This window comes from Bactrocera neohumeralis, chromosome 4 (assembly GCF_024586455.1).
Source record: "Bactrocera neohumeralis isolate Rockhampton chromosome 4, APGP_CSIRO_Bneo_wtdbg2-racon-allhic-juicebox.fasta_v2, whole genome shotgun sequence".
In the NCBI taxonomy this organism is placed as follows: Eukaryota; Metazoa; Arthropoda; class Insecta; order Diptera; family Tephritidae; genus Bactrocera; species Bactrocera neohumeralis.
In genome coordinates this window covers 53,101,644-53,123,735 of record NC_065921.1, presented here as the reverse complement: position 1 = coordinate 53,123,735, position 22,092 = coordinate 53,101,644, and the positions used below count along the sequence as shown (strand labels likewise).

The window sequence follows — 22,092 nt, the reverse complement described above, 5'->3', positions numbered from 1 at the left end:
CCATGAACCCCAAAACGAGGTAAAATCCCTAGGAGTTTGTATTAGTAGAAGCTATGAGTTCCGGATCATGATATCTCCATGAAAAATATAATATAGTGTTTGTGATATTCTGGGAAGTTGATATGAATTCTTAATCTATTAGAACAGGTTCTAGAATAATCTAGCTGTTATCAAATCTATTACTAGAATTTCACTTCAACTTTCACTTATTTACTTTGGTAACTAACCGTTTCTCTACTCTTGGGCAAGAGCAATCCTGATAAATGCTGCTTTATTTTCCAAAAAATTTTATTTCGGAGTTATAAGATTTTTTCCAATTTCATCCGTTTGGAGCCAAGTCGATTCTTCGATGTCTGCTTGCGTTCTGGCGTTGGATCTTTGAACCTCCATTTAGATCAGCAGGCGTAGGCCAACGACAAGAAATAGTGTGACTGCGAGATCCTTTCTATGGCTAAATATTTTGTCGGACACTCTTTTTCAAAGTCTTAGGGAGGAAGGAATAATCTTCTCACTTCATTTTCTTTTGCTCAGCTTTTGACAAACTGAGATTAAAATATCTCGATAGACGTACCAAAAATTGGCGAAACTACCACCATTTGTGGTCAGCTAATGACACTTTGTTAATTTATGAAAATCTGGTGATCCACCTTTAAGTAGTTTATGGGTAACCCAAATTATGAATGTCTGTCTAAGTGAAATTAATCGATTTTGGATCAGTCCTACGACTTGTCCCAACATAACTTAACCTATACGACTTAAGTATCTTACGGTATATGGAAATTTTTGCAATACAGATTTTCAACAATCTTGAAGAATAAAGAAAAAATCAAAAATACAATGTCATAACAGTAACCATCAAAGGTTAAGTCCACTAGATTCTGATTTCACATTAATTCGAGAAATTCACATCAACTTCGAGAGAATTAAACGAACTAATTACAGTTCAGGTACGGCGCAGACAAAAAGTTGACATCGGGCCAGACATGCTAAGAACTTATTATTGTTTAAGTAACATAATTTTTTCCTTTTCTGGCGTACTGCATTTGCCGAACCATTTCATGAAACACGTTTTTGATAAAGGTTCCCCTTCATGATCTTCTAAAAAGGTTTCTATATCAAGATATAATATTTTTACTGTTATGAACCTTTAATGTAAATGTACAACTATACATTCACACATCGTGCCGTTTCGATAAAAACTCTAAAAAACCTGGCATTTTAAACAATTTGCCGCATTTGGCCAATGCACATTAGGTCAAATGAGCGTTTTTTCTGTGCAAAAGTGATAAGAATCAAAGTGCCGTTTTACTTTTGTTGTTGTTGTTTTATAATTGGCAATACTCCAAAACAAAGGCGCGTGATTTTTGTTTGTGCTAAATATAGAGTACCGTTACACACGTGTGCATCAAAGTCAATCGATGCAATACGGCTGAAAAAATTGTTGATATTCAAAGAGAAGTGTTTCAAGCTGTAATGGAAGCGGAAAAGACAAATTTTGTAAGCTCTGAATTGATATTAAGCTACGGATTTGATAGTAGCACTGGTCAAGCTCAATTTAAGCAAACATTTAATGAGCCAGGTTCGTCAAATAGCAGCGATAGCTCTCTATTGGCTACAACAGTCATTCCTTTAAGGTTACTGCTCTCATCGGGTAAACCAATTTGGAACAACCGCGCACCGCAGTCTGTAAGATTTTGCCGTCCCATTAAACTGGAGTACATAAAAGAGGCAAAAGAAGTGGTTTTAAAAGAGCACCTGGAATTAAAAAATGAGATTAATGCCTTGAAAACCGTAACAATATCAATTGGTGATGGAAAATCTGTGGAAGTATCCTTTAAATTATTTTTAACACTAATTAATGGAAAAGTTTTAAACATTATAACTGGGACTAGATCAAACCAGGCTTGTTCCATTTGTACACCTAAGGACTTTATGAACACTATGATTACAAAAGTGAAGTATTTGGTGCAAAAGAGGAAACCTTAAAATTTAGAATTAGCCCCCTTCATTGTTGGATTAGATTTTTTGAATTTCTATTACATTTAGGCTATAAATGCATAATACAAAAGTGGCAGATACGAGGAGAAGATAAGTTACCTGTCTTAAAAAGAAAAGTAGACATACAAAACGATTTTTGGAAAAAGCTTGGACTTCGCGTAGATATGCGTAGGAGGCTCCGGTTCCACAAATGACGGGAACACTGCTCGTCGAGTTTTTACTGAACACACTATTTTTTCTAAAATAACTGAAGTTGACGAAGACCTTATATTTCGTTTCAAAATAATTTTGATTTGTCTATCCTGCGAGTTTGAAATCAATGCAAGCAAATTTGAAATATATTGCTTTCAAACAGCAAAACGTTTTCAGGAGCTACATATATCCCTGGCTGCCAATGACTTCTACAGTCAATAAAGTACTAATACATTCAAGAGAAATAATAGAAAATACTGCACTTCCCATGGGGTTTTTTGGAGAACAAGCTGCTGAATCGCGAAATCAAATATACAAAGCCGATAGATTACATCACGCTCGTAGAAACAACCGCACCAATAACCTATTAGACATATTTAATAGGGCTATCGATACATCAGATCCATTAATTTCCACATTTTTTAAGTAAACGCATTCAAAAGAGGAAACTTATCACACTTCCTCCTGAAGTCATTGAACTATTATGTTGCAGCGAACCCATAGAAGATTTTCAGCTTAACAACCAAGATGATGAAATTAATGAAACTGAGGAGGAACTTTTTAATTTAAATTTACATAATGAATTAGATTTATGTGATTAATTAATTGTTTCAGTACAAATAAAATTAATAAATGAAACAATGTATTGTTTTCATTAATGGCTGCAAAAGGAGTAATTTTAAATTTTGGTCATTAGAGGGCTAATTTCCACTTTTTATAATACAGTTACTCCTGCTTCTGAAATCCTCACAGGTTTTGGTTAGATTAGCATAATTTTGTGATCGTTATTAATTTTGCACAGAAAAAACGCTCATTTGACCTAATGTGCAATGATATGGAAAGTAATTTTGTGCGAATCGAATTGGTTATAATTGATGGCGCATTGTAATTGAAATCTATATGTAAATGCCTGTGAAATTTTGTAAATATGCATATATGTATGTGTGATCCAGCGGGTGCTGCAGTTGTGCGAAAGAAACCGGTAATATACATACATATATGTATGTATGTGTAAGCTACATAAATACTGCAGTGATTTAAATTGCAATACACTTTTCCATGAATTATTATTTAATAACTGTTTCCATGAGAAAAGTCAGACTATTAAGTTTGTAGAAAAAAATTGCCAAAAAAATATGAAAAGCAAAAATGGCGTAGCAAAAACATTTTTAAATGACTTGAAGTTATTTTGCTTCATTTGGAATATTTAATTAATGAAATACAGTGCACTCGCGGTAACGTGAACTAATTAAAACCAAGGGAGTTCACGTTAGTGAAAATGTTCACGTTTGCGATTGTCGAATTTGAAGACGCAAAATAACTTCAAATTGCTAAATTCAGGATTTTTACACATTTAAATGTAAAAGTATTTTATTATTGCCATTAGTATGTTCATGGGTATGAACATACATATTAAATTGCGAATAAAATTTCACATTAGATTTATTCATTAAAAAAATCCGTTATCTTTTTCTGCTGGTTTTTCCTTTCTAATAGCTGAAATACTGCTTTCTCCCTTAAGCGTCTAAGTACACTCATGTCGCTTTGATCAACCATTGCATCTCCAGCCCATTGCAATGCCTTGTTAAAGATTTCAACTGCCACACTTGCGGCAATTTTCTTTATGGGGTCTTCGGCAATACAATCATCATCGTCACTTTCTTCAATTTCATGGATTTCGGTGATTTTATGGATTTCGGTGGCATCATCAACACAAGGGTCATCGTTCCACTCTCGAATCATTGGCAATGTAAACTCAACCTAAAATAGAAAAAAAGTAATAATGATATCAAAGTGAGTCGTAAAACTTCTACCTGGAGACTCAAGTCCTGAAGAAGATCAACTGACATTCGTATTAAAGAGTTTATTTCTGCACTCCATTTGTCTTTCAGGATATTTAATGGAATGTTATATTCAGGGTCCTCCTCGTTTCCCATTAAACTTAAAATGTTTTTCCAACAATTGGCAAGAGTTTCTGTGCTGACCCGATCCCATGCGACAGATAAAAGAGTAACAGCATCTTTCAACGTTACATTTTTCATTGATTCAAGCAAATCTAAGTTTTTTGCTGCTATTGAAGCCAACAAACTGTTTCTGTAATATAACTTCGTTATTTTAATCGCATTTTGATCCATAGGTTGGATAAGAGGGGTGACATTTGGCGGCATAAACATGTCAATTATATTTCCATCTTCAGTTTTTAATTCTGCTTCACTTGGATGAGAGGGAGCGTTGTCAATAAGTAGTAGTGCCTTTATTGGTAAGTTCTTCCGCTTTAGAAACAATCTTACCTGGCCAAAAGCAAGAATTTATAATAATTATTAATTAAGCGAAAAATTTTTTACCTGTGGCACAAAAGATTGATGGAACCAATGTTTAAAAATGGCAGACGTCATCCAGGCTGATTTCGAGTTCTTATAATCCGTAGGGCAGTAGGGTAAAGTGTTTAAAGCTGCGTGGATTTTTTGCCTTACCAATTACTAAAAGTTTAAGTTTATGTGCACCCGATGCATTTGCGCAACAGAGAAATGTTATACGCTGCTTCTCCGTCTTTGTTCCTGGAGCAGGTTTTTCATGCGATGATACATAGGTCTTATCTGGCAAAATCTTCCAGAATAAACCAGATTCGTCAGCATTATACAATTGGTCATTACATAACTCCATTTCCTCAATTTTTTGTTTTAGTTTCAGCTTAAATGGATCAACCAATTGAGGCTGCGATGAGAGTTTTTCTCCAGATACTTTAAGCAATCTAACTCCGTATCTTTTCTTAAATCTCTGGAGCCATCCGTCACTAGCATTGAATCCGGTCGAGTTTTCTTTAAGTAGGGAATGCAATTCCTTAGCCTTTTCTTTTAGCATTAATCCGCTTACAGGACAATTCCTTCCGCGCATCCGAATGAACCAAAGGTATAGACTTTTTTCCATAGCTGGAAGCTCTGACGATTTTAAAGTTTTTCTTTTTCCCGGTCCTTGGTATGTATTATTCACGCATTTTAAAATGGCTTCTTTTTATACTCTCGCAACAATGTTGCTAAGGAGAGTATTATAGTTTTGTTCACATAACGGTTGTTTGTAAGTCCTAAAACTAAAAGAGTCAGATATAGGGTTATATATACCAAAGTGATCAGGGTGACGAGTAGAGTCAAAATCCGGATGTCTGTCTGTCCGTCCGTCTGTCCGTCCGTCCGTGCAAGCTGTAACTTGAGTAAAAATTGAGATATCATGATGAAACTTGGTACACGTATTCCTTGGCTCCATAAGAAGGTTAAGTTCGAAGATGGGCAAAATCAGCCCACTGCCACGCCCACAAAATGGCGGAAACCGAAAACCTATAAAGTGTCATAACTAAGCCATAACTAAAGATATTAAAGTGAAATTTGGCACAGAGGATCGCATTAGGGAGGGGCATATTTGGACGCAGTTTTTTGGAAAAGTGGGCGTGGTCCCGCCCCCTACTAAGTTTTTTGTACATATCTCGAAAACTACTATAGCTATGTCTACCAAACTCTACAGAGTCGTTTCCTTCAGGCATTTCCATATACAGTTAAAAAATGGAAGAAATCGGATAATAACCACGCCCACCTCCCATACAAAGGTTATGTTGAAAATCACTAAAAGTGCGTTAACCGACTAACAAAAAACGTCAGAAACACTAAATTTTACGGAAGAAATTGCAGAAGGAAGCTGCACCCAGGCTTTTTTTAAAAATTGAAAATGGGCGTGGCCTCGCCCACTTATGGACCAAAAACCATATCTCAGGAACTGCTAGACCGATTTCAATGAAATTCGGTATATAATATTTTCTTAACACCCTGATGACATGTACGAAATATGGGTGAAATCGGTTCACAACCACGCCTTTTTCCAATATAACGCTATTTTGAATTCCATCTGATGCCTTTTCTGTATAATACGAGTATATACATTAGGAACCAATGATGATAGCGGAATAAAACTTTACAAAAATACGGTATTTGAAAAATATGTAAATGACGTATAATGAAATCTCGATTATCACTTTATTGTGCGAGAGTATAAAATGTTCGGTGACACCCGAACTTAGCCCTTCCTTACTTGTTTCTTTTTAATACTACATATTGTTGACTTAGCGACATTATATTTTTATACTCTCGCAACAAAGTTGCCAAAGAGAGTATTATAGTTTTGTTCACATAACGGTTGTTTGTAAGTCCTAAAACTAAAAGAGTCAGATATAGGGTTATATATACCAAAGTGATCAGGGTGACGAGTAGAGTCGAAATCCGGATGTCTGTCTGTCCGTCCGTCCGTCTGTCCGTCCGTCTGTCCGTCCGTCCGTGCAAGCTGTAACTTGAGTAAAAATTGAGATATCATGATGAAACTTGGTACACGTATTCCCTGGCTCCATAAGAAGGTTAAGTTCGAAGATGGGCGAAATCGGCCCACTGCCACGCCCACAAAATGGCGGAAACCGAAAACCTATAAAGTGTCATAACTAAGCCATAACTAAAGATATTAAAGTGAAATTTGGCACAGAGGATCGCATTAGGGAGGGGCATATTTGGACGCAGTTTTTTGGAAAAGTGGGCGTGGTCCCGCCCCCTACTAAGTTTTTTGTACATATCTCAAAAACTACTATAGCTATGTCTACCAAACTCTACAGAGTCGTTTTCTTCAGGCATTTCCATATACAGTTCAAAAATGGAAGAAATCGGATAATAACCACGCCCACCTCCCATACAAAGGTTATGTTGAAAATCACTAAAAGTGCGTTAACCGACTAACAAAAAACGTCAGAAACACTAAATTTTACGGAAGAAATTGCAGAAGGAAGCTGCACCCAGGCTTTTTTTAAAAATTGAAAATGGGCGTGGCCTCGCCCACTTATGGACCAAAAACCATATCTCAGGAACTGCTTGACCGATTTCAATGAAATTCGGTATATAATAATTTCTTAACACCCTGATGACATGTACGAAATATGGGTGAAATCGGTTCACAACCACGCCTTTTTCCAATATAACGCTATTTTGAATTCCATCTGATGCCTTTTCTGTATAATACGAGTACATATGTACTTTAGGAACCAATGATGATCGCGGCATAAAACTTTACAAAAATACGGTATTTGAAAAATATGTAAATGACGTATAATGAAATCTCGATTATCACTTTATCATGCGAGAGTATAAAATGTTCGGTGACACCCGAACTTAGCCCTTCCTTACTTGTTTTTTGCTAAGTTAGTCACACTTGTTCCTTTTTGCAGACTGTCTAAAATGTCTGCTTTTTCTTTTAATTGCAAACACTTCGATTTTTTAGAACTCATTCCGATTGATTGATCACTCCGCGAAAGAAAAAACCTTCAACTGAAGTAAGTCGTTGTCATATGGTAAAAATTTGCGCAAATTTTTCAATATTAGGGGATTCCCCGATCTTAAAAAATAAAATTTAATGTATTCAGTGTTGTCCGTATGTTAATAAAAAGTGTAGTGAACAAAAATTTTGTTCACGTTACTGAGCTTTCTAAGTATGTTTGTTCACGTTACAGAGTAGTCAATGTAAAAAAAAGCGTGTTCACGTTAGCCCGTGTTCACGTTAGACGGTGTTCACGTTACCGCGAGTGCACTGTATATTTATTTTTTGAAGTAAAGAAGGCCCAATCTTGTAACGTGTCATTGGTTCAGATTACGTATTTTAATTAAAAAATATACGGCTAAGTTCGGGTGTCACCGAACATTTTATACTCTCACATGATAAAGTGATAATCGAGATTTCATTATACGTCATTTCCATATTTTTCAAATACCGTATTTGTGTAAAGTTTTATTCCGCTATCACCATTGGTTCCTAATGTATATATTATACAGAGAAGGCATCAGATGGAATTCAAAATAGCGTTATATTGGAATACCCATATTTCGTACATGTCATCAGGGTGTTAAGGAAATATTATATACCGAATTTCATTGAAATCGGTCTAGTAGTTCCTGAGATATGGTTTTTGGTCTATAAGTGGGCGAGGCCACGCCCCTTTTCAATTTTTAAAAAAAGCCTGGGTGCAGCTTCCTTCTGCAATTTCTTCCGTAAAATTTAGTGTTTCTGACGTTTTTTGTTAGTCGATTAACGCACTTTTAGTGATTTTCAACATAACCTTTGTATGGGAGGTGGGCGTGGATATTATCCGATTTCTTCCATTTTTGAACTGTATATGGAAATGCCCGAAGAAAACGACTCTGTAGAGTGTGGTTGACACAGCTATAGTAGTTTTCGAGATATGTACAAAAAACTTAGTATTGGGCGGGACCACGCCCACTTTTCCAAAAAAATTACGTTCAAATATGCCCCTCCCTAATGCGATCCTTTGTGCCAAATTTCACTTTAATATCTTTATTTATGGCTTAGTTATGACACTTTATAGGTTTTCGGTTTCCGCCGTTTTGTGGGCGTGGCAGGGGGCCGATTTTGCCCATCTTCGAACTTAGCCTTCTTATGGAACCAAGGAATACGTGTACCAAGTTTCATCATGATATCTCAATTTTTACTCAAGTTACAGCTTGCACGGACGGACGGACGGACAGACGGACGGACAGACAGACATCCGGATTTCGACTCTACTCGTCACCCTGATCACTTTGGTATATATAACCCTATATCTGACTCTTTTAGTTTTAGGATTTACAAACAACCGTTATGTGAACAAAACTATAATACTCTCCTTAGCAACATTGTTGCGAGAGTATAATTATTTTATGATTTTTAAATAATTTTAATAGCTGAATAATATGTATACTGAGTCATTAAAAATTGTTTGTTAAGTATTATATGTAAATATGAGGCACTCGCTTTTAACACAATTAAGCTTATTTAAAAGAGTTGCAGATTATTTATTATTTTTGGGCAGAAGGGATATTAAAATTGAAATTTTAGAGAAAAAAATTTAAAAAAAATATTGAATTATGTATTTAATAATGAAACATTCTTAAATTTTATGGTTAAATTTAAGTGAACTAAGGGTAACATCGTTTTAACAGTTGACAATTTTGTTGAAAAGAATGTTACCAAAAGTTGCTTAGTATTTTTTTAAGTCTAAGCTACATAATATTACATGTAAATAGGTGGCAATCTTTTATATATAATATGTAACAAATAATGCGAATTTAAATAAAAGTAACTAGAAATATACATATTTTTTAACTAATTACAAATGTAGGTAATATGTACTTATGTATGACTTAAATTCTATTCCTAACTAGTGATTTTTCGAACATGTAGATATATCAATATAAATTCTAAAATAACTTCAAACATTTTCAATAAACATTTCTAAAATAAATTAAAAATTTTAATAAACTTTTTGATTTTGTTTACAACGCTTTTTAATGTGGTAGTTTGCAACACTGCTCAGTGGATTAAAAATTGTGGAATTTTCTATTTGCATTTTTTTTTCAATTTATGTTTTTCAAATAAGTGAAATAAATTTTTTGTGTTCTGACTGCCAACGCTGTCAAATTTTTGTTTAATTTTAATTTTTTTTGTAGTTATACTTCTTATGCGAGTTCGGAAAAGGTTGCGTTAAATGTTTAACGCTTACATACATATTTACGCTAGCTTGCTGGCGAAGATGTTCGAGCAGCAAGGGAAGTGGTGACAATCGACGATCGTTTGTTAGTTTCTTTCGGCACAGCTCGGATTTTCTACCGGCAACACAATGTTGTGACGCTTTGTCGTCGTGTCAGTGCTTCGACACATTGACTCTTTGACAAAGCGTGAGTTTCGGCCATGCGTAAGATGCGTGCGACATTTGTTACTATGAACGTACATATGTACATATGTATGTATGTGGCTCGCATTTGGTTTCGCAAACATACAGACAAATGCACCAAAGAAATAATATATGGGCCATTCCATCAATTGGCGTCAAGGTTTCGTACCCGTGGTTCTCCGATTTTGACGAAACTTTAGAATATCATAATATAGACCAAAATAAGAATACCTGTAAACTTTTTAGTGGTCAAAGTTGCTCCATTGTTTTCAAATTAAGATCAAACAAAAAAATGACTATTTCTTTTATTTTTTAACGACCTCAAAATTGAGAGAAAAAAATTTTGCAGTTATCCAATTTTATGTTAAAAAATCTCAGCTTTCTGATAAACATATTTTCAAAATCCAAAAAAATTTTCAAAATCTAAAAAAACATTTTTTTTCCAAAAATCCCGTTTTTTGTGCTTTTCCTCCAAATTTTTTTCAAAATTTACTTTTTCATTCGATTCATAGTTCAATTTTACATAAGAATCAGTGTTCAAAAATATGGGACTCTGATCCCGTGAACAGCAAAAAAATTCAAAGTTGTCGCTCAAAATAAAAAAAAAACATTTTTCCAAAAATCCCATTTTTTGTGCTTTTCCACCAAATTTTTTTCAAAATTGACTTTCCCATTCGATTCCTCGTTAATTTTTACATAAGAATCAGTGTTCAAAAGTATGGGGCTCTGATCCCATGAACAACAAAAAAAAAATGCAAAGTTGTCGCTATACGGCGCATATTTTTATGAAAGAAGACACTGATTTCTTCATTAATTCAAGTCTAAGAATACAATTTCATATTTACTTCCTTCACAGAACCTTCTAAGCCAGTGTTTCCCAAAGTGGGCGATAACTCCTTGTGGGCGCTGCAGGTATCAAGGGGGGCGGTAAGAGACCCAGAAAGAAAATGGGGGCGTTGTGTAGAGGCCTGGGGGTTATTTGTAATTTTATTTAGCTAAGAGGCCTCTTAGACAACGACTACATGAGCTCTCGACTCTCAACAACAACTTGTGAACATCAACTAATATATATACATAAATAAAAATGAATCGCCAAAATGTACATATGTACGCTCATAACTCACTAACGCCTGGACCAATTTGGCCAATTCTTTTTTCTTAAATGTTCGTTGAAGTTCAAAGATGGTTTTTACGGCACGCACACATTCTTCTTTGGATGAGGATGGTGATTACACCAGATCAAATTGATGAAATCATTTCAGCGGAAATTCCTGATTCAGAGATAGATCCAGAATTATACGAAGTGATGAAAACCAATATGGTTCATGGACTTTGGGAACCTTACAATCCCACTTTGGTTTGTATGTCTGACAATAAATGCACGAAACACTACTCATGTGCTTTTTCAATAAATGAAGTAATAACTAGCGTGCTTCATAAACCGGCCGCAGATATTATCCGAAAAATTCCTTTGAGTAATAATTCTGTGCAAAGCCGAATTGATGAAATGGCTGAAAACATTGAAGAATCATTGTACGGTCACCTGAGGTCAAGTCAATTTTCAATTCAGCTGGATGAGTCCACTTTACCAACTAATGAAGTATTGTTGTTGTCTTACGTGAGTTTTATTAAAGATGAGAAAATATGTGAAGAACTATTATTTGATAGAAATTTAGAGACCGATACAAAAGGCGAAACCATATTCAATATATTGGAAAAGTTTTGTGATGAGAAAGAAATTCCTTTGAAAAATATTATTTCCGTTGCTACGGATGGCGCTCCGGCTATGACAGGGTGCCATAAAGGCTTCATGGTGTATTTAAAAAATAAAATTCCAGATGTCCTTGGTGTACATTGCGTTATTCATAGACAACATTAAGTTGCTAGAAACTTAAGTGAAAAACTATTTCAATCACTGCAATATGTCATCAAAGCAGTCAATAAAATCCGCAACAGCTCTTTGAATGATAGATTATTTCATCAGCTTTGTGTTACTAATGACGAGGATTTCAATCGTTTGTCTTGGAAACTAAAGATACAGAATTTCAAGACAAGCTCATAACATCAAAAATGATATAGCTTACATGACAGACCTGTATAAATTGTTCAACGTTCATAAAAATCAATTCCAACAAGTAAGGAAGGGCTAAGTTCGGGTGTCACCGAACATTTTATACTCTCGCATGGTAAAGTGATAATCGAGATTTCATTATTCGTCATTTAAATATTTTTCAAATACCGTATTTTTGTAAAGTTTTATTCCGCTATCATCATTGGTTCCTAATGTTTATACTCGTATTATACAGAGAAGGCATCAGATGGAATTCAAAATAGCTTTATATTAGAAGAAGGCGTGGTTGTGAACCGATTTCACCCATATTTCGTACATGTCATCAGGGTGTTAAGAAAACATTATATACCGAATTTCATTGAAATCGGTCTAGTAGTTCCTGAGATATGGTTCTTGGTCCATAAGTGGGCGGCGCCACGCCCATTTTCAATTTTTAAAAAAAGCCTGGATGCAGCTTCCTTCTGCCACTTCTTCCGTAAAATTTAGTGTTTCTGACGTTTTTTATGAGTCGGTTAACGCACTTTTAGTGATTTTCAACATAACCTTTGTATGGGAGGTGGGCGTGGTTATTATCCGATTTCTTCCATTTTTGAACTGTATATGGAAATGCCTTAAAAAAACGGCTCTGTAGAGTTTGGTTGACATAGCTATAGTAGTTTCCGAGATATGTACAAAAAACTTAGTAGGGGGCGGGCCACGCCCACTTTTCCAAAACAATTGGGTCCAAATATGCCCCTCCCTAATGCGATCCTTTGTGCCAAATTTCACTTTAATATCTTTATTTATGGCTTAGTTATGACACTTTATAGGTTTTCGGTTTCCGCCATTTTGTGGGCGTGGCAGTGGGTCGATTTGGCCCATCTTCGAACTTAACCTTCTTATGGAGCCAAGGAATACGTGTACCAAGTTTCATCATGATATCTCAATTTTTACTCAAGTTACAGCTTGCACGGACGGACAGACGGACGGACGGACGGACAGACGGACGGACAGACAGACATCCGGATTTCGACTCTACTCGTCGCCCTGATCACTTTGGTATATATAACCCTATATCTGACTCTTTTAGTTTTAGGACTTACAAACAACCGTTATGTGAACAAAACTATAATACTCTCGTTAGCAACATTGTTGCGAGAGTATAAAAATGGTTACCAAGAATTTTGGCTACAAAAACCGATCTCGCAATTGTACCCTGGATTGTGGTCAATCGTTCAACGATTCTTGATAGCATTCCCATCGTCATATTTGTGTGAACGTTGATTTAGTGCTGTGACAACACTGCTTACTAAAAATAGAAATCGTTTGCTTGTTACCGAACGTGGCGACTTGCGACTGTTCTTGAGTAAATTGGAACCTGATATTAACAAAATTATTAAACAGCATCAGATTCATTCTTCACATTAGCTTTTATATATGGATCGATTATTTTAGTTTTTTTTTAATAAAATATTTTCTGTTTTAATACTATAAAGTTGTGTTTCAATAAACATTCTTATACGAGAGCCAAAATATGGGGGTTTTATTTCTACAGCTGCTACATACCGCCAAGTATACCACATGCTGAATATGAAAAAATACTTGACGACTTGGTAAAGGATGCGATGACAACTACACCTAATACAATTACAGGTGACTTTTATGCCTGGGCGCTAGAATGGGGCAGCAAAAATACAAATTTGAGAGGTAGCGCATAACTTAAAGCATTTGCTGTTCTGGACGTAGTACTGCTTAATACAGGAAGACAAAATACCTTCGAGAAGAATGGGCGTGGCTTCATTATCGATATATTTCTCGCCAGCAGAGTGCTATATCGATACATAGACTGGCGGATATGCGACATATAGTATATACCCAAAGTGAGCATGTGGCTATAATGTTAAGTATCAGCAAGAGTATGCAACAGCGAAATGTTGCCACCAAAAGGTGCAGTCCAAGGGGTGGAGAATTGAAACCCTAGATGAGGAGCTTTTAAGTTAATGCTGGATGGAAACATAAACGGATGTGATGACATTAACCAACAGGCTAAATTGTTGGTGCAACTATGCCGCTATGGATAAAAAGAGGACAGCCGCACAGAGAAAGCCAGCTTATTGGTGGAATCGAGAAATCGAATCTCTGAGAAGTGATAGTCACAAAGCGAGGCGCCGTTTTCAACGAAGCATAGGCAGCTTAGATTGTGACAGCTTGCGAGAATTCAGAAAGAAACGCAACGACTTAAAAAAGGCAATTAAAGAGAGCAAAATGATATGTTTCAAAGAATTATGGGAAAAAGTGGACGAAAATCCGTGAGGCGCAGCGTATAGGATTGTAATGTCAAGGATTAAAGGTGACAAATGTCAAGCGCTTACATGCCCTTCATTACTCAGAAATGTTGTGAAACCCTTTTCCCTCATCAAAACCAAGAAGAAGGAAATTTTTATCGCGACGAAGTCGTAGATGCGCCAGAAATCACTGAGCAGGAAGTTGTTCAAGGTGCTGAGTGCTTTGAAAATAGCAAAGCAACAGGATTTGATGGTATTCCGAATTGGGCTGTTAAAATTGCGATCAGTTTTTTATTAACTTTGCTATTATTTATTGAATCTACCCTACTTAAGAGCCTAACAATAAGTTTTCGAATCTTAAACTACTCACTTAATTTACACCCTACATGGGTGATTATTATTTTAAACTGGGCCTAAAATATATTACGTCTGGGCTGGTAAGTCGTTTCTACGTAATCTTGAGCTCCTGTTCACACGCAATAACGATCTTGCTAGTTGGTTTGGGTGAACCGAAAGTTTCAATGCATATTTCGCGCTTCGTTGCTCTATTTCAGTTCGTACGTCGGGAATTCTTAAGTCGCATTGGATGTTCTCATTTCGGATATACCACGGTGCTCCGGTGATTGTACGAAGAATTTTTGATTGCGCACGACGAAGAATTTCGATGTTGCTGCTACTCGCGTTGCCCCACAGCTCACACCCATAGGTCCAGATTGGTTTTAAAACAGTGTTGTATATAATGACTTTATACTCCAGACTCAGGGCTGAGCGAGAGTTAATAAGCCAGTGCAAAGAACATGCCTTTAACTTAAGGTAAGTTCTTTTAGCCTCTATGTGGTTTCGCCAAGTAAGTCGCCTATCCAGATGGACCCCTAGGTAAGTAACATGATTGCTTTGTGGTATTTGTACGTTGTTCAGTGTCAAAGGCGAACAGCTGCTCTTGTTTAGGGTAAATGTAACGTGCTTACATTTTTGCTCGTTAACCTTTATCCTCCAGTTTGCGAGCCAGTTGGCCACAGCTTCAATATGATTTCCTAGGAGCGCATTTGCATGAATTGGGCACTTGGAGCGACTGATTATTGCAGTGTCATCGGCAAAGGTAGACATAGTCAAGCGGTCGCATACTGGGATATCTGAAGTGTATAAAACATATAACATTGGGCCAAGAACACTGCCTTGTGGTACACCAGCTTCAATCGTTTGGGCTTCAGATGTAGTGGTGTTACATCGAACTACAAAATTTCGATCATAAAGGTAGGACTTAAACAGTTCGTGGGTGTTTTGCGGGAGTAGCGTTTTTATTTTGTACATAAGACCATCTAACCATACTCGATCGAAAGCCTGCGCGACATCAAGAAATATTGCAGAACAATATTCCCCCTTTTCAAAGGCGGTTCGAATTTCAGATGTGATCCTATGTACTTGCTCGATCGTTCCATGCTTTTCCCTGAAGCCAAATTGATGAGATGGTATTATGTTGTGGGTTTCAAGATGTGGCTTAATGCGGAGCATAAGAAGTCTTTCAAATAATTTCGACATGCACGATAACAAGCTGATGGGTCTATAGGAGGATGGCTGCGTTTTGTCCTTTCCAGGCTTAGGTATCATCACTATAGTTGACTTTTTCCATTGTTGAGGAAAGTGAGCTTGTTTTGTGATTGCATTGAAAAACATACAGATACAGATTATAGCACAATTTGGTAGCTCAATAATCATTTTTGGAGTAATTAAGTCGTGCCCAGGAGCTTTTCTTGGTTTCAATTTCTCCATAATTATTTTTGATATCTCTTCAGGTACGAATTTCACTGGCTCAGATTCCATCAAATAAGGTACGGTTGGAAGTGTAAAGTCATTAGTTCCTGGGTTTGGCTGGAAGACATTTTTTAGATGAGCAGCGAAGGTTGCTGACTTTTCTGCATCACTCCGAGCCCATTTGCCATTATTGTCACGTATTGGCATTTCACACTCTATTGGCGCACTTAGAGTTTGATGTGCTTTCCACAACGGGTGCTTTGTACTAGTCGGTGACAGCTTTTGAATATACTGGTACTGCGCACGCTGTTCCTCGCTTCTGAGGGCTCTCGTCAGTGCATGTGTGGCCGCTTTCAACAGTTGTTTTGAGGCTGGTGATCTATGAACCTGCCACTCCCTTCGTAGGCGTCGTTTTTGTAATACTAGTATTTCAATTTCCCTATTAGTTACGCTTTGCTTTTTGTTTTCCATATAACCTTTTTGAGGAGTTGAAATTTTGGCGGCTGTTATAATGGTTGATTCGAATGCTGCGATGGTGTTTTCAATATCGACCGGTGTATTTAAATTTGGTTCGAGTTCTATGTGTGTGCTGATGTATTTTTTGTACTTTAACCAGTTTGTAGCTTTTGACGTGAGCATATAGGGTAGCTCTTTATAGTGTGACTGATGCCGCAAAGTGAAGAGAACTGGTGAGTGGTCTGATGAGAGGTCTGCTATTGTTTCAGCAGTAATAAGGCTATGAGGAATTTTCCTAGCTACTGCGAAGTCAATTAAATCTGGCAGCTTTTTCGGGTCTGTCGGCCAATATGTAGGCTTTCCAGGAGACACGTAGTCCAGTTTGTTTCCTTTACATATAAGGGCGTTATATAATTGCTTGCCTTTAGGATTACATAACCGGGAACCCCAGTGAGGGTGTTTCGCGTTATAATCACCTGCAGCAAGAAAGCACTCTCCCAGCGAGCTGAAGAAATCTATAAATTGTTTTTCTGTGATCGGGAAACGTGGGGGACAATAAACGGCGGACAAAGTAATGTCACCTTGCTTTGTCTGCACGCATATTGATGTTGCTTGCAAATAATTCTCAGCAATTCCAGTTAAATAATGGTGTTTAATGCGACTCCTGATTAAGATACCAGTTCCACCATGTGCCTTTCCATCTGGATGATTCGTACAATAGAAGGTATATCCCGATACATTAAAGTTGTATTTATTGGTTAGGTGAGTTTCTGCAAGAAGCATTATATCAATTTCCTTGTCGTTGAGAAATTTTGACAGTTCCAGTTTATGGCGAGGTATACCATTTGCATTCCATAAAACAATTTTAAGCGAGCTCATTATTTTGAATTTTGGTTAGCAAGCAGTTGCAGCAATGTGTTTTGATTTCGCATGAGTTCTTGCATTGTGTTCTGCATGAATGTTATGAAGTTCATCATGCTATGTTGCATTGACGCTATCATTGCTTCGATATTCGATTGATTACCTGATTGAACGTGGGGCTGCTGTTCTTGCGGCTCAATAGGACTCGCTGTTGCTGTTGTTGTGGGTTTTCCTAGGCCTGATTTTAGGACGTTTGCAAACGATACGCCCGTGACGGTTTTTGATGGAGCTGTCAGCGGATTCACATTGGAGGACACAAAGTTCGGTACATTATGATTGCGTTCGGAGACTACACGTTGGTTGATCCGATTTTTTAGCTCCTTGTAGACTGGACATCCTCTGTAGTTTGCAGTGTGGTTTCCACCGCAGTTTCCACACTTTTTTGCATTTGGGTCTTTTTTGTTTGACGTGCAAGTGGAAGAATCATGTAACTCTCCACAAGCTACACATACTGCGCGAAGTGTGCAGTAAGACCTGGTGTGACCATACTCTTGGCAATTGGTGCATTGTACAGGGCCATTTCTTTTATGCGGTTCCTCCACAGAGATCCTACGATGTAGCAAATATTGTAGTTTGTAAATGGGGTGCACACAATTTTTACCAATTTGTTTGTTTTCTGGTTCTAACTCAACTTTGAACATAGGCTGTGGGATTTTCTTTTTATTAAAAATATTTACAACATTTTTAGGGTTAAAACCGTGATCTTTAAGTGCTTCGTGGATTTTCATGGGTTCAACACTTGGCTCAATACCTTTAATAACAACTTGCAGGCCTTTCGCACTTTTAAGTTGATAAGTGTAGAATTTAATCTTTTTCTCATTTAGGTATTTTGACAACGTACGAAAGTTCTGTTCGGAGTATATTTGAACTTTCGTTTCTCGAATGTTTCCCTTCGACAGCGGAACTATATGAAAGTTATTATTGCCGATAAGTTCAGTAAATATTTTAACGAGAGCGCCAGAGTTTTCCTCTCTTACGTATATTGGCGGTGGTTTAGTGTTAGTGACCTTTGTAAGACTTTCAGGAGTTTTGTTACTCTCACCGTCAACGTTGTCACTTAAAAGCGCAAATCGATTTGTGCTTGATGGCTCAGATGCATTTCCACGGTTTATTTTTTGCTTAGCGTTTGTTGAGTTTTGCGGACTAAGCTTACGCTTGATGGTAATGTATCGATCCATTCCGGTCTGTATAGCCACTTTTTTAGGTGTTTGGGTTTTCTTATCTTGCGCTTTGCTTTTGTTGCCGGAGTCAGAGCATGCACCGACCTTAACTTGTACAACATCATCAGGCATAACGAGCTCTGAAGTTGGAATCGTTGACATTGAGCAAGATCGGACTTTTAAATTTGTAGGGGGTTGAAGGGTGGACGATGAGTTAGATTTTACGCTTTTACTGTCACTCTGAGACCTGATGGAAAAGTATGCATTGTTGCGCTGGACGGAGAGCCGGCGTGCATCTTGTTCTCGTTGTCTCTGGGCACGGATATCGCTTTGGCTCATGATGTTATCATTTAATATGTTTTTTTTATTTTTTATTTTTTATTTTTTTTACACTTTACGTGCAGTGTTTGTTTATGTTTAACGTTCACAGGTTACGTTAAGTTATATGAACTGCCTTATCAACTGCTTTACCGACTGTAAATGTAGAAATGATCCTGACCACTTACAACTCTGCGTAGACAGATGGTTTGCCGTGTGACAGAAACAGCTGATAAGCACTTCAGATATGCGAAGGAGAATTTTTCCGCAAAAATTAATTGACTGTTTTTTTGTTTTTTTTTTGTTTTATAATTGTAAGTTTTTACAATCAAACATTTATGGATTCCAAACACCAATGCACCAAGCAAATTGTTGTACACGAGGTGCCAACGATGATGAGGATCTCCAGCGAATCTGCCTGCAAGCTTTCACAGCCTGGAATTCACGTAAGTTAACACAAATTGAGGAGCACACTCGATTGTTGACCGTACACTTTGACCGTTGTTTCTCAAAAGAAGAAGAAACAATTGTTGATTTGATGTTTCTTCGCAAAACCAGGTTTGCCATATTCACATTTTTTTGAAAAAAAGTATCAAAAATTAGTACTAGATTTCTTGAGAGCTGCTTCCTAGCACAAGTAAATTTATCGCAGGAAAGTTTCTTGACCGTTTCTTAAGCGTTTTTTTATATGAAGTTTTTACGTTTCTTGAGAGCTGCGTACTAAGCTATAGGGCAAACTGTAAGAGCGACACATTGCGACAAAAAAAAACAGTATCTTTATTTTTGCTCTGTCGTCGCTACGTGTCACTCTCACAGTTACCCTATGCTTTGAATGCAACAAATACTTTTATTTCTCCAAATTTTCAAAAATGGCATTTAAAAACTCCAATTCGGGCAAAAATTCCTGCAAATTGAGTCAAAAGTGTACAAGATATAGGGCGAAATTGGGTTTTTTCTATGGCTTTTAATTTCATGTCTTGTAAATTTACTATCAATTTCCTCAAAACCCGTATTGTGAGAATTTTGGAACTTCAGATTTGCGTGGCTTCTAGTTCCTAAATTTTATATACTTAATATCGAAGATATTTTGTAAAAATTCACTTTTGATCGAACCATCTCATGAAACTTGTAGGTAGGTAGATAAAGGGGGGCGGCAAAACATCCTTGGCCCCGGGCGCCCGAAGTTGTAGCTACGCCACTGTATTTGAAATATTGATATCTCAATAATCACTATAGATGTTAAGATGATCTGCCAGTTAAAGTAGAGCACATTGTAGTTAAAATCTTGGATAATTGGATTAATATTAGAATAATACCATATTAAATAAGTAAGTACTATATTAGATAATATATTGTGGGCAAAACTTTTTTTTTTTACCTTCTTGGTATTTAGTATACGATTATCTTTCTGAATAAACGAAATTACTGAACAAAGAAGTTCCATTAAATTTTGTGTCGGAATTAAATTTCTGGTGCCGAAACCTTCAGAATATTGGAAAAGGTCTTCGGTTAAAATTGTTTGTCGCAAGAGGGTCGAGAAGGCCTTGACGGCGAACCACGTCTTGCACGGCCATCAGCATCAAGTGATAATCAACACGTCAATAAAATAAAAGAATTGATGCTTGCCAATCGACTATTAACAGTTAGAGATCTTAATGGCACTGTTGGAATATGGGAAGGATCAATGAAAATTTATTTGAAAGATCATTTGGGCCTAAGAAAAGTGAAAGCACGATTGGTTCCAAAATCACTAAATTTTTTAAAAAACAGTGTCGCACTAACGTCTGCAAAACAATGCTTTCCGTCTACCAGGATGATATGAAAAGTATTATTACTGACGACGAGTTTTCGATCCTAAATCCTTCCTAAAGTCGGATTCCACGACCCCTATTGCTCCAATATAATTATAAATTGGAAGTTTTTTTGAGCCTATACATCCTGAATACAAAAGTTCAGCTCGAATATATTGAAGGGGGTAATTCCTCGGGAATTACTATCTCGAAGAAATTTTCAGGATTAATAAAATATATAGAAAGTCACCTTGCTTACTGATAAATGTACCGTTAAAGTAAACAGAATATACAGGGTTTGTCCGGAAAGTAATAGGACTGATTTGCTTCCGCCGCGATTGTACATCGGAGCGTTCGCGCACCAGCTGGATTCGGTAGAGGGCGGTCCTAGCTAACGAATGAGTGGTTAGTCAGTTGTCTCCGAGCACCCGGAGAGTCAGGACAAACATTTTCGCGCGACGTGTTTCTGTGAGTGGTGTAAGCAGCGTTCGTTAGAGCAGAGGTACGGGATTAAATTCTGTGTGAAACTCGGTAAATCTTCGACAGAGACCTTTGATATGATCAAGCAGGCTTATCCAGATGTTGCTTTAGCAAGAAGTGGTGTGTTTCAGTTGTACAGGTCTTTTTGGAGGGCCGGGAAGAGGTCGCTGATGAATAAGCAAATCCAAAGTGAAAACGATGCCTATTGACTTTTCTGACATCAAGGGCATTGTCCACTATGAATTTGTTCCTCCTGTATAATCCGTCAGCGCCAAGTTTTACGTGGAAAAAGAAGTCAGAAGAAGAAAAGAAGTCAGTCGGGTCCGACAAGACATCGCAGCAGATTGGAAGTTACACCACGCTACCTAACCTAGACCGGCATCCCAACGCCTCCGCAGCCGCCCTACATGCATATACTCTCAAGGCTATTCCGGAGAATGCCTTCCGCGACACCTTCAATGCTTGGTAACACTGCATCGACGCCAAAGGGGAATATTTTGAAAGTTTTTAAAGAATTGTACCGATTGGTTCAATACATTTTTTTAAATCGACTCAGCCCTATTACTTTCCGGACAAAGAAAGAACAACCAAAAAATTAAGTGACAGCGCAGCCACAATGCTGAAATTCACAACAACTGTCATTGAGAGCACAGAAAAAGCCAACATCAACCCAGTGACCCAGTAAAAACGAACGAGGAAACTAAATTAATTAACCTTATGCGAACAAACTGCTGCGGGCGGAGCGATAAATGCATATGCATGCGCGATGGTGGAGCAATCGGAAGTGGTAAGTGCAAGGAGCATAGAGGCGGTGCGGGAAGAGAGGAAGGTTGGACGCAAAACAACCAAAATGCATTCCCGCGAATATGCAACGGTTTTTGCAATGCCGGCTTGAGCAGCTAAGCGTGATTATTCGAATGTGCTGCTGATAATGACCCCATTA

The 22,092-nt window shown here is 37.2% G+C and overlaps 1 protein-coding gene across 1 annotated transcript; it reads right to left on the bottom strand.

Moving 5' to 3' along the window:
* Nucleotides 1-3,526: 3,526 nt before the first annotated feature.
* On the bottom strand, nucleotides 3,527-5,554 carry LOC126754547 (jerky protein homolog-like). Its single transcript, XM_050466627.1, is given in 4 exon segments — nucleotides 3,527-3,951; nucleotides 4,005-4,481; nucleotides 4,536-4,628; nucleotides 4,630-5,554. Coding segments are annotated over 4 exon segments (1,377 nt in total). The 5' UTR covers nucleotides 5,119-5,554; the 3' UTR covers nucleotides 3,527-3,633.
* Between the last annotated feature and the right edge of the window lie 16,538 nt (nucleotides 5,555-22,092).